This window comes from Aulonocara stuartgranti (assembly GCF_965226115.1).
Source record: "Aulonocara stuartgranti genome assembly, chromosome: 20".
In the NCBI taxonomy this organism is placed as follows: domain Eukaryota; kingdom Metazoa; phylum Chordata; class Actinopteri; order Cichliformes; family Cichlidae; genus Aulonocara; species Aulonocara stuartgranti.
Genome location: NC_138956.1, coordinates 13,316,392 through 13,330,330, shown reverse-complemented (window position 1 = coordinate 13,330,330; position 13,939 = coordinate 13,316,392). Strand labels below are relative to the sequence as shown.

At 39.6% G+C, this 13,939-nt stretch overlaps 1 protein-coding gene across 4 annotated transcripts in view; it reads right to left on the bottom strand.

Moving 5' to 3' along the window:
- Positions 1–13,939, bottom strand: part of LOC309697328 (plexin-A1-like) — a 330,439-nt gene that overhangs the window by 23,920 nt on the left and 292,580 nt on the right. For 3 of the 4 annotated variants that reach the window (XM_082519167.1, XM_082519169.1, XM_082519168.1), the window contains exons 21-24: positions 9,996–10,144; positions 4,719–4,816; positions 4,204–4,362; positions 2,258–2,324 (exon numbers count right to left, since the gene is read on the bottom strand). In XM_082519167.1, the coding sequence (XP_082375293.1) occupies positions 2,258–2,324; positions 4,204–4,362; positions 4,719–4,816; positions 9,996–10,144 (473 nt within the window). The remainder of the gene's footprint in view (positions 1–2,257; positions 2,325–4,203; positions 4,363–4,718; positions 4,817–9,995; positions 10,145–13,939) is intronic. The other variant, XM_082519170.1, reaches the window with a different exon arrangement.

Sequence of the window (13,939 nt, the reverse complement as noted above, 5' to 3'; positions counted from 1 at the left end):
CCACTAACAGCAGCAAAAACAGCAGCGCTTATCAACAGAAAAGTTCAGAATATCCTCAACAACTCGGATCAGCATCGCTGTCATCAGACAGAATTCGTATCAGAGTCCTATTACAAAGTTTTACAGCCTCCTCCAGAAACGAGGACACGTAATAACATCTGACATAAACAGTCGACTAACTGATTGTGTACTTGAACTGGGAGGTACTTGAAATTCAGTTGACGGCAATCTGTGAACTACTGACACCTAGTGGTCATATTTACCACACTGTACCTTTAAAGTCAGAAGCCCGCATCATTCTCTCAGTGTTACAAAAAGGTTTCAACAAGTACGACAGACGACAATCGTGCAAACCAGCGTGGTTCTGCAGTACTTCAATCTAAAAAAATCCACCTCAGCATGAAGGCTGTGACAAAGCAAGCTAGAATATAACCACTCAGTGTGAGCAAAGGGCCATCATGTTCTGCTTGTGCTAGTGTCGCTAACGTTAGCCATGCTTTGCAAACTGATGTGACATGGAGTGTGTGGGATTTTATGCGTGGTTCCACGTTTTGGCGATATTTGGAAGACTTTTTATAGAAGGATGTGATTCATAGCATCAAACCGGTCTTAAATACACACATAATGGTTATTGCTTAACTTAGTTCATTAGCTTGTTCTAAAATTAAACTGTTTTCTGACTGATAAGATAGGTCAGATTTTTTGCGTCTAACTTGGGCAAATTAGGAAACTAAATTATCAGTCAGCAACATCTGTATTCTTTACTCCCAATTTTCTCAGCTTTTTTTTTTTTAAACTTTCTTTTACAATTTTCTCCTCATTTTATTCACTTGCACTTCAAAAAATTGCTCCTGCTTTCTGTCATCCTTATTTTTCATTGCTTTCCCCTTTCTCTGCCCTCTTTTCACATCTTTGCCCTGCCTTTCTCTTTAACTCCTTGCTCCTTTCTCTTCACCTCTCTATTTTCCTAACTCCTAATTGTCACCCGCAACCTCCATTCATCTCCCCTCTCTCCGCCACCTCCGATGCCCATCTCTGACCTCTCCCTCCCCTCTTCTCTCCGTCATTCCATTGCTGCACGCTTTAAGAAGCTCGTTAGCATCTGGGCCAATTAGGTGGGCAGCTGCTAACGAGACAGAGCGAGCATACATTACAGCATTACGCTTCGGCTTTCTGCCTCCGTTGCTCGGCCGCTGCATGCTTGTCTATGAAATTTGCCTTTACGCCGCACGCTGCCTTCATTAGGGCTGCCTAATTGTATCCTGACATTTACATTTTAGGGGTATGATGACGGCTCTGGCTGTACAGGGAGAGGAAGAGGCTCACATTCCTACATTGCACTGAATGCTGTGTATTTATTAGTTTCCAGATTTAGAGATTTTATAGAAATAAAAATAATATTAATAATGATGACAATGAAAGCAGTTTAGGTAATTACGGTTGTTTGTTTTGTTAGAATTTAAGGACTTATTCCTGTAATATTCCAGTTATTGATTAATCACAATGAGATTAATGCGCAATTTAACACAGTCTTCTACACAGTCCACCCTCTCTTTCCCAAAATTACTCAACTTTCTTTTCTGCTGTGACTCCAATAATTATCACATTGCACTCTTAATATGATTAGGATTATACTGGCATATGAGGACAGCTCCAAGTCTTTCCGTATGTAATTAAAGTGTGGAAAGGAGAAGGGGAAACCCAATGAGAAGGACGAGAGAAGCATTAAAGAAAAAAAGAAAATCGCCTCACTCGGCTGTGCAATAGCGAGAGTAGGGGATGACGGACGGGAGAAGATAAAGGGAAAGGGCGACGCGCGAGGACAACGCGACCGACGTCCCGCCCCCTGGTGAGGCGAACGACCTCAAGGCAGAAAGGAGACTGACAGCGGAGCAATGACAACAAGAAACGAGGCAGATGAAAGGGAGATCAGAGGAAGAGAAGATGTGAGCTAAAAGAACAACAGAAAAGATCAGTGGAGAGGATGTGTCAGCTACACGAGTAAAATTACGTGAGGGGAGAAGATCTGTGGGCTTACCTAAAGAAAAAAAAGTCATTAAAAACAGAGAAGAAAAGGGTGCTGCTTAGAGGCTTTGATGATTTACTCTTATGTGTTCTGCACTGCTGAGGGAAGAAAACATGAAGGCCAAACAAGAAAAGCTTTTAAATAAAAACACACTGAGGTAAATGGAATAAAGAATTAATACAAGTCGGGAGCGTTAAATTAAGACTATTAATGCGAGTGATCGTTCCTTACCTTTAGGAACTTATACAAGAGGAATGTGAACCAGTTGGTCAGCATCTTCTCAGCGACAGACTCGGTTCTGATGCAAACAGAGAAAAGAAGGCAGAAACATGATGCTTGAAAAGAGACGTTTAAAGGAAACAACAACAGACCAACAGAGCTCTGATATCTCTGATAAAAGAAAAGATTCTCAGCCCTCATAAACATGAAGCAATTCTTTTATTAAAGGTTTATTTATTCAAATAAGTAATCGTTAAAGAAAAATATACTCAGTGTAAATGAATGTCAATCAAGTTCATTTCACCAGAGTCCATTAAAGTTGACGTGTTACATTATTACATTGTGACAAAATCACATGGAAATTTTTCAAATCTGTACTGCAACTTAAGAAAACAGCAGCAAACAGAAACACGCTGCAAAAGCATGTGAAACACAACGGAAGTTAAATAAAACACAATGAAAAAAACATTTTATAAAACACGACAGAAGTGTTTTGGGGACACAAAAATGTGACGGAACAGCTGCAGAAGTGACAGAAAGCAAAAGGATCGCAGAGAGATACACTTCAAAGAGGAGGAGGATTCATCTCGTCGTGACGGCGATAAAAAGGTTGTTCGCATTATATAATATTGATACAGTATCGTAGATCCTATAAGCCTTTAAGATGCTTTCTGTTAGCTTTTCACTTCCGCAGCTGGTCCGTCACATTATTGTCTTCCGAAAAACTTCCATTTGTTTCTTTTGTGGCATTTTTTCTGTTTCCCTTGTGTTTTTGTGCTTTGGCAGCATTTTTGTATTTGCTGTACATTTGAACTCTCTGCAGAAAGAATGACATCATATGGTACTCATTACAAAAACAGTATTTAAGTCTGGTTGGAGTGAAGGAGCTGCTCTTGATTTCCAAAGAATTATCCGAAAAAACTGACATGGACATGAGGATTTTTGTGATAAGTCTTTCCTAAAACCGTTTTAACAAAATAAAAGTATATCCCCGTAGACAATAGAGTGCTTATCAAATTGATTAGAGCATCTGTCACGGAAACAAGAAAACACAAATATTTGAGAAATTTGCGAAAAACTCGTTTAAAATTGAAAACTACTCAATTCACATCTTTGTACCCAAATTTGAGCCGACACACTGAAACTTCTCTGAGAATCAAGCATAAAGTTTAACCGCTGAAACTGATTTTCTGTTTAAGAATGCAAGTAAATATCTGTCATTTAGCATCTTAATCAAAAATGAATCATGCGTTTTTGTAAAACAGCCCATGAACATTCGTGGATCGCAGTAGTTCTATTTCAGAATGAAAAATATCACCATTTTGATAAAGAACTTGCACATACATCTGGTACACCCAGAGAACTGCCGCTCACTGAATATTTTCTTGCTTTTGGACTGTTCTCTGCAAACCCGAGAGATGCTTGTGTTGGAAAGTCCCAGCAAATCAGCAGTTTCTCAAACTCACAATCACCTTTCCTCCACATTCTGATGCTCACTTTGAACTTCTGCAGGTCGTCTCGCCCATGTCTACATGCCTAAGCGCTCTGAGCTGATCCATGTGATCAGATATTTGTGAGAATTACATGTCAGCATTAATAAAGTGGTGTGTGAGTGTATAAAGCTAGCTAACCATGACTGGTTAAAAACTACGATTTCCTGCAGGTTAAGACGTTAACCTGTGATATTCTGCTGATTTCCAGCTTTCAGAAGGTGGACTGTCAAAACTGAACACTTAATATTAGCATAACTGTCCGTTATGCTAATATTGCTTTTCTGGAAGATGATGATGATTTTAATGAGCAAAGTGAGCAGAAATATAGATCCGGTCCATTTGCAGTCAAAGTTTGATATAAACTAATACTTGAAATGAAAAAGTAAAATTAGACAAAAGAAAACAGAAACATTAAAGAGATATCCCTTTTTAAATAATATGTTTATGCTGGCTTTACTTCCTCACCTCCTTAGCAGCAGTTTGGGATGGTTTTTGCTCTCCAGGTTTCTGTCTATCAGGTCGGATAACAGCTGTTTCAGGACCCCGGTGGCATACTCCATCTCCCCCTGCAGGGCCGTCATGATCAGAGACGCCACATTGCCTCGATCCCGCATCGAAAATGACCTACAAATACATTCAATGTTTTAAAAAAGGATCCTTTACAAGTGATTGACCTTGTTTTTGTTTGGCCCCATCTGAATTGTTCCTGGAAATACGTACGCGCCGTTAACCTCATAGCAATTCATTTAAATATTAATGCACATTTTATCTTAATTAAACTCTGTTTAGTCATAAAACATTTGGCTAAGTGCCTTACAGTAACTGTAGAGCTCCTAAAATGTGTTACTGCTTTCATAAACATACCTTTGCTTTTCTTTTCTTTTTTTCTTGATGCATTCATGTTTGTAAAAGCACACGTTCCCACCATATTACTAAAAATGAAGAACACTTATGAAATATACGAGTAAATAATGACAAACCTCTGGGCCTCCAGGGTTCGTATGAACGTCAGCAGGAAGTGCTTCTTTGTCAGCAGCTGGCCGAACAGGGTGAGCGCCTTCTCAACATTGGCAGGGACCTGGAGATGTTGGGTGTTGTAGACAGGGTTAAAGGGCTGCTTCATGAGAGGTCACTTCAAATAATGAGGTCAGAGGTATGTGAAAGTAATAGCGGTGAGGCAAAGGCTCAGGCTTCAGGCTGCTCTGATTCGAAGACTTTTTAAAATTAGTAGGTCTGTATGATATCAGTGAATATTCCTTATATGGTCCCAGGAACATAGCGCTGGCTGTGAGCACAGAAGCTCCCCGAACCTACTATTTAAGTCTTGTGTTGATCACAAAGCAGCTGGCTTAAAAGGGAAGGGGTGCTGAAACAGCTTGTTTCAGACAGTGAATGTACTCAGGGGCTATTTTTGAATTGTGAAACACTGAAAGCTGCTCTAGTAGTCCAAAAAGGAAAACATACAATCACCAATAAGCATAATAGGACTCCTCAAGCTTTGGATTCCTTAAACAATATCACAAAAGATTGCGATACGCACAGTACAAGTAATGAATCTATGACTCACTCTGGGCAAAGAGAGATTCCGAACACGTCTGCAAGCAGACATATGATGAGCTCAGACTGGCTTGTTAAACAGCGAGGTAAGACTGATTGGCTACTCTCCTCTCCTGCTGTGCTGCCGTGCGGCGTGTTCCACTTCAGATGATTTCAGTGGACAATTTTGACACGATTGTCTTCTTGACATCGGGGTCTGGGGTGTGTGCGCGTGGCTCAAAGCATCCTCCAGTTGAATATGGATAAGACGAGAATTTGAATTTACGGTCCTGAGCTTTAGCCATCTCACACGTTATCTCTGTCTGCGATGTTAGCGGTTAAACTCTACTTGTTTGGTATAATCACACCTGCTAGTGGGGTGAATGTGTTATACTACTTAAACGCCCTTAACTGAATCTTTTAATAACCCGCTGTCACATGGGGAACTCTGGCTTTTTATCAGTTTAAGGAACTTTCTTAGAATGTCGAAAGTCTAATCAGACCAGCCTGAACCAGCCGAGCATGAGAGGGAGTCCTCTGTCAAACAGAGCGGGAGGGAAAAGATGGAGAGGAGTAGAAGGAAGGATGAAGCATTAGGGCATATAGCAGCATTGCGTATGTGTGTGTGTGTGTGTGTCAGGGTTGGGTACAGAGGTGCACCCTGCTTGTTCCACTGGCTGGCACCTGTCACTACTTATCAACAACACGCGAAACCCCCTGAAGATGCCTTTCTGACGCTCACTCGCTCCATCTTCCTCATCGCTTTAATTCTCTCTCTCGCACTTATTTTTGACTGTTTCACATCATTGGTGTCTCTCTCTCTCTCTCTCTCTCTCTCACTCTCTCTCTTGTTTTAATTTCTCCCTCTCTCCTTGGTTTTGTGTGTCATCCTTGCACACACACACACACACACATCACATCTACCACTCCCCCTCTCTCTCCTACTTTCTGTCGTCATCCTTTTGTACCACTGTAACATCTATTCTTTCTCTCCTCCGACATGCAATAATAAAGTGTCTGGGCCTCTCTGTAAAGTGCTAAATGAGATTCTCGGCCTCCAGGGTGGATGGTGAGTGCAATGTGTGCGCATGTGTGTGCGTGTTGGAAAAAAGAGGGAGTGTGAGCGAGATAGAATGAGATTAGACAGATGGAGTTGCATGTACATACTGCGCAGGCAGGGTCTTCACCAATTTTTCCAAGATAGATTTAAGGTTTGTAGATTCACAAATCTGCAAGACTGTGTGTGTATGCTTGGATGTGTGTGTGTAGGTGTGTCACGTGGCTGTCAAGCTTAGGGTGAGAGCAGTCACGCAGTGCAATAAAGCTAGGAGCATTGGTTTACCCAAGTCATTGGATTACAGCGGCAACCCCTGGGGGCAATACAGACGGTTACGGAAGGAAGTCTAGACATAACAATAAAATACGTAAGCACCTTTTACCTCTGTGCCTGCCTGACACCCAAAGTTAAAGGTGTACTCACACTTTTGGGATTTTGGATTATGGAAAACGGAGTTTAAACATGTTCTGTTTGTGATGTAATCCTAAAACAATGTAGAGTAAATCTAACTGTGATGAGCATACGTACACATACAAATCACATTAGGACAGCTGCTTTCAGAGAGACTGTCGGCAGGGGAAAGTTAAGTTCTTAATTTTATACAAATATAAAATTTTCCATATTCTATTGAGATCCTGGAAGCTATTGTATCCTCACAGCAAAATGTGTCTATATAGGTCCACACCTCTGAGTGTTAAATACAACACTGTTGAGTGTTAAATTAACACTTTTGACAGTGTTATATGTTTAAAGGTAACCTAGTCAGTTTTGAAGATTAACAATGGCTAACACTGAGCAGTGCTAATTTTCTAACACTGGAAAATAACTCAAAATGTTAGAAATATTCCAGTGTTAGAAAACCAGCACTGCTCAGTGTTAGCCATTGTTAATCTTCAAAACTGACTAGGTTACTTTTAAACATATAACACTGTCAAAAGTGTTAATTTTGACCCAGATGAAGGCCCTAGCATGCGAATGGTCAGAAGAAAGCAAAAAAAGTATAATGGAGACAACCTGAGCCAATTCCACTACACCTGGTGCGCGGGGGGAAATGATCAATATGGTCTTTGTGACATTTTTGTTTGGTGGTGTGCCTTGTGATTTTTCTAATGTGAAATATGTGCCGTGGCTCCAAAAGGTTGAGAAACACTGCTATAGAGGTCCATGGGATCACAGCCCTCTGCCTTAATGGTAAATGGTAAATGGCCTGTATTTATATAGCGCTTTACTAGTCCTTAAGGACCCCAAAGCGCTTTACACATTCAGTCATCCACCCATTCACACACTGGTGATGGCAAGCTACATTGTAGCCACAGCCGCCCTGGGGCGCACTGACAGAGGTGAGGCTGCCAGACACTGGCGCCACCGGGCCCTCTGACCACCACCGGTAGGCAACGGGTGAAGTGTCTTGCCCAAGGACACAACAACCGAGACCGTCGGAGCTGGGGCTCGAACCGGCAACCTTCAGATTAAGAGATTACAATGTTGGTAAATGCTTTCCTGATGAGTTTATGGACTAACTTTTGAGACATGTTAAAATTAAAAAATATATAAAAATGGAGGATTATCCATGGTCTAATGACTTGTGACTGAAAAGTCATTAGTTAATCAGCAAGTCGATTCACAGTCAGACCTGCCTATCTTCAACGGCAGAAATGCTCATCTTGAAGCTTCCTAACGGAACTTCAGAAAACAGCAGATGATGTCACTGTCCATCTTTTATACTGTGGTCTACGGTGAAATGTTGGCGAGAAGCCTCAAGCTGAGCACTTTTGTCATCAAGGTGTATTGCGATGGGAGGAGTGGCTCTCATATAGAAAACAAAGGACTCTACACACTCCTATGGCAGGAACTTGTCAATCAATATGTTCACTATAATTTAGAAATGTGAGAAAGAAAATCACAAGAAAGAATGCAGGTTTTGGCATGGCCTCACTTCCAGATCTGGAGAGTCCATGAGTGAAAAATAGAAACACTGGAATATTAGCCCTTATAGTAGCAAAGTGGGTTTTCAGAAATTGCAATCTGTATAGCGGCTCGGTTCCAATAACTGATTCCATTTTGGATCTGGTTTGCTTCCCTCAAAATACCTGGATTTATTAAGCTCTGATGAAGATAAATCTCTCATCTAACCTCACTGCCAGAGATTATAACAGTTAGCGGCTGTTAATTCCATCATGGGCATAATGAAACACATTGCTGTGTCTTAATAAAATGCTCTGTTAAGCCTAAATTGAACCAAATTTCATATATTCAAATCATATATATACAGACACACACACACACACACATATATATATATATATATATATATATATATATATATATATATATATATATATTTAATCAACATCTATGTTAGGCTGCTCTTTCAATACAAATAACACTGGGACAAAAGAAAATGATTTTCAACCTAATTAAATTTCTGACTTGGAACTAATTTAGATTTGTTAAACTGTCTTGTTAAAGAAACACAAAGGGAAAGCAAAGAAGGAAACAAAAGAAAGAAAGTACATTTCCCACTACTACATTCCTGCTGTTCTAGATGCTCTAAGGACTCTGTTCGTTCAGATTTAACATTATCTGTAGTTTGTAAATACAGATTGATAGTCTGTGCTCATAGCCAAAATTGTTGCCTTTCAAAAATAACTCGGGGTGAATCACAGAAAGGAATAAAAAAAGAGATACCAATGGCAGCTATGACACCACCCAGGGGGATTTTATTTCTAACAATATGAATCAACGTTCTGGATTAGAGCGATTAAATTAAGCTGTAAAAGGTCAAACAAATTATTCTTCGACTCCAAAAAGTCAGCGCTCCAATCAAAGCCAATGGAGCAGCACCAGATTCTACATCTTAATGATACTGCTGATTGCAAACTTGGCTCTCTGGTTTTTAGTTTTGGAGGGGAGTAGTTTATGTTGACATACTATTAATTCTCCTTCCCTTGGTCTCAGCGGTAAGACGTCTTTATAAATCAGGTTCACTATTTAAATTTGGCTGTGCTGGCAAGGAGTTTGCATATACTGGTTCATTTAATAACTTTACAGTGATTTATAATGCCAACAACAATCCTAGGAACTGTGAATCTAATTTTCTTTTTGCTTTGTTCCCCTTTGCCTTTCCTGCATCTTTTTTAACATCTCTTACATAACATTCTTTTTCAGTCAATTCAAAGCAATACTTACTGTATAACTCTTTTTATCTACATCAAAAGAATAAGGTGAGTTTCTGTCCCTTGAGATCCGACTAATGATGATACTATGGCTCTTGAAAATTCATTCACATTCATTGAGACAAGCTGAATACATTAAGACGAAGTAGGTAAAATATAGGTTATGTCATTGCTTTAAGGTGTTCAGCATCTGGAGTTCTTGTCACATCTCAGGCTTTTTAAGAGTCCTTCCTTTGATGAAACGTGTCATGGGATAATGCTACATAAGTTTCCAGCAGTAAAGCTAGTGGGACAGTTTTAATACCGATAAACAGAACTTTCAGAATACTTCTATGGCAAACTTTTGTCAAACTAGGTGAACTACTTTAAGTAAAGCAGCAGCTGTATGTATCCATGTTTGGTGTTAGTTTGTTAGTAAAGCCTCTACTGTAGCTGATTATACATTGTTAGTTTGTTTCAGTCTCAAGTTTGGTCGGTGGTGTACTGACCCGTACCTCCATCTCCTTGAGCACAGGATGGTCCTCAATCCCAGGGAAAAGAACTCTCATTGCATAGGTCCGATAGTCTAGGAAGGGAATCCCAGCTCCATCCAGCTCCTGGGTTAGTTCATGGATGTCTGTCTGTAGCTCAGCGAAAGCTATCGATGGAGAAGAGATAATTGGTTATTATCTGTATGACCGAACAGTAGCACTGCCTTGATGTTTCATCATGTGTTAAGTTGCCCAGTTAGCAGAACAACAAATGATCTGTCTCTGTAGCTAGTCTTAATTGATAACTCATACTAACACTTTAGCTGGTGAAATTTACAATAAGATCACTTCATTTCATGGTAACTACCACAATGAGTGAAATAAACCCAAGCTTTTGTAAATATAATTTTGCAATGTAAAAGCAAACATTGTGGAAGTGAAAAGGTTGACTTTTTATCAATCAATAAGCTAGCTTCCTCGATTGAAGGACATAGCATAACCTTTTTACCTATGTTGCTACAGGTTTATTTAAATATCCAGTGGGAGAATGTAAATTAGATTTCACTGTAAGGAGACAAGGGCCCTTTCTCATTTCTCAAGTACGCGAGTCCTTACTCGCATTCTCGGCGAGTCCGGACTTGCTGAGAACGCGAGTATGGACTCGCAATTTGTACAATTGGAACACCAGCGTACTTGACGATGTCACAGGTCCGGAGTTTTTACTGCCGTCCCTTCTTAATTTAAGTGTGATTAATATGTTATGAAGCTTAACTTTAATCTCCGCCAAACCGATTTACCCTATTAATAAAAGTAGTGTACATGTATACCTTAATAAAAATAAGCAGGTGAGAAATTAGAACGCTTTTATTTTTACTTTAGTAGACACTCAAAAGTTACAACAGACAGCTGCTGGGGTTGGAGGAGAACTGAACAAATATTTAAAATATAATCTGATCATTTTGAAGCAGCCTTCAGAATCTCCACGTATTAACATGCTGTTTTTGTTCCCGGTGAAAATGTTTCCTTCTGAATTGAATTACAACTCAGCCAAACCCATTTACTCAGGAACAAATAAAACACTGAAATAAACCAAAAATTAACATTTCGAAGTTATCTAAGAGACTTATATATCATGTTTAACCTGAGTAGTGAAAGACTGCGGGCATGTGTGTGTGTGTGTGTGTGTGTGTGTGTGTGTGTGTGTGTGTGTGTGTGTGTGTGTGTGTGTGTTCGAAACTATGTACCGGGAGTCCGCTACTCTCGCTGGCTCTAGTGATCCTCGACCTCCCTAGCTATGGAGCTGGTGGGTAACAGACGTTTGGAAATATATGATATCTTGATAAATCGAGCAGATATTTGAAGCTTACACAGCTACATTCTCGCTTGAAAATAACTTAAAAGTTTATTTTGTGACAGAGAAAGAGTAATATTTAAAAGGTTTTAGCCGCGCTCCTCTGCCATTGCCGCGTTTGGGTTTTGAACGAAATGCATTCTGGGATATTTAGCTGTACCAAGTACACACAAGTACGTATATTGAGACAGGCCCAAGGATTTCAGACAGCACAAATACATGTTTTGAATGAACAGTGTAAAATTCATAGTCGGAATTTATGCTGCTAATGGAAATTCAGTTTCTTAGCCATTAGCTTAAAATGTACTTTTCAGTGGCTAATTGGTTCTGGCTTGAAACAGCTTAGGAGCTAGAGCTGTTCAACAGTAATGCCACCAAGACTATAAGCCTCATACTTTATACTGTACCACCAAATGTGCATATACTATCAATGTTAGCATCCATGATTACATGGATATGTATTGATGTATGTGTATGTATTTGAAAGAAAACAATATTTTATTATCACGTTGCTGCTGAAGCACAGCGAGTAGCCATTAGTAAGACTATTGTAAAAGTGAACAATCATAAAATTGATGTTTGTGAGTTATATTCATGAAAACTGTTGTAAAAGTGTATATTTTAACCTATAGCAGGATCTTCTACTAAACTTAACCTGTAGTTTGGTAGCAAGTGAAATATTGGCCCTAGCCAATGGATGAAAGTCCTTTTATCTTTTAATCAAGAACACTAATATCAGGTGATTTTCACCCACGTGTAAGGATAGTGTTACAAAACTCCCATTAGTGTTCTAGGGTAAAAAATCTGACTAACTATACACGTGTAACAGTCTAACTGATAGAGTCATAACAGTGATCAAAAAACACTGAGTGTAAGGATAGTCCCACAGATGATTCTGTACTATAGATATCTATATATGGGTCAGATGAGGTGCCTGTCAGAGGCAAAGAAGGGAAAGCATTTCAGAAAGCACAACCACTGCAGAGATTTCAGGTAAAACGTCTCAACCTTAGAAAAAGAGCTAGACATCTGGACTGAGAATTAAAGGTCAGCAATGATTTAAAAAAAAACGATGCTTGCAAAGGAAGTAAATGAGGACCAAAATGCAGAATCACAAGAATATACAGACACTAAGTCATGATAAGACACAGACACAATCAGCAATTTAGTTATATTCAATAAAGGGCACGTTATTATGTGTGGGTGAGAAAGCATAAAATAATGGCATGATTCTATGTGTAACTAAGTGCATTCAGGTATACATAGATCTGAAGATAACACTAAACTATATATTTAACTTGCAGACAGGGCTAAAAACCTAGTTAACCAAATCCATTTCTTGGAGTCGTGGTCCTGACAATGTCAGCCTTTACTTATCCAGAAAAAAGGCCCAAAAACAATGAATCTCAAATGGAAATCCTGCTTGGGGAGAGAGAAAAGCAGAAACAGGAGACAGAAAACAAAGTTCCTGGAAAGGAAAGTCAATTAATTGCATGAGTGGATAATTATTAAGAGAGCAACGGATGAGTTTTCATGCATAATTTCCCCCAGCTGTTATTGGACTGTTTGGTCCACAAGAGAAATAGAGAAGAGAGGAAGCAGAGAAGATGAAGGAAAGAAAGGGAAAGACGAAGAAAGATCAGGCAGTAAAGAACTGAGAATGGAAAGCAGACATTGGATTGAGGGTATAAGTAATTGGGAATAAGGGTAAAAGACAAAAAAAGGCAGCACGGGAGACACAGCATGAAAGATAAAGGCAAAGGAGAGAATGACAAGAAGACAGGGAAGGAAAATGGCTTGAAAAATAGTCAAGGAGACACAAATTAGATGTAGGTTTTCTTTCAAGTCCTCACTTCATTTTCCACTCCACTTCTTCTCTCTTCTATCTATTAATCAGGCTCTTATTTACTGGCCAAAGGGTAAATCTGTTTAAAAGCATCTTAGCAGGCAGCCCTAGCAAAAATACGCTTTCAAAAAATATCCTCCTGATCAGCTGATATAAAACAAGACATAACAAAACCTCGAGCGCAGTTCAAAGCAGGGCCATAACCTTTCCTCGGCTGCAGCCATGGCCATGAACGGCTCTTGAACTATGACGGACCCATCAGCCTGTACTGTGCAGTGTGTTTATTTCTTGTGAAATGCTCATCCTTTACACGCTAAAATGTGTGTTATACGACAAGCACAAGTAGCACAAGAGACAAAATGTCAGTGTTGCTAATAGAAATATCCCGACTCTGATTGTTGGATTGGAATTTTTTTGTAAATCAGTATCGAGGATAATTTAGAAACTTTTTTTGTTGGTTTTCACTGATGAAAATTAAAGTGCAGCATTTGTTCAGAGAGGCCACAAAGTCTAGCTCAGCTGTATTCCCACCAGATCATCAAACCTAAATGGCAACCTGCCATCAGCTGATGACTTCCAGAAATCAAATCAGCAAATCTCATCTAGAGCGCTTTTTAAGATTCTTGAGCAATGACCACAGATGCAGCCCATCTGCAACATCCACCCCAGCGCCCCACTTCATCCTCTCTGACCTAATGTCATATACACTCACTGTCCACTTGATTAGGTACACTTGCTGAACTGCTCATTAAAGCAAAGATATAA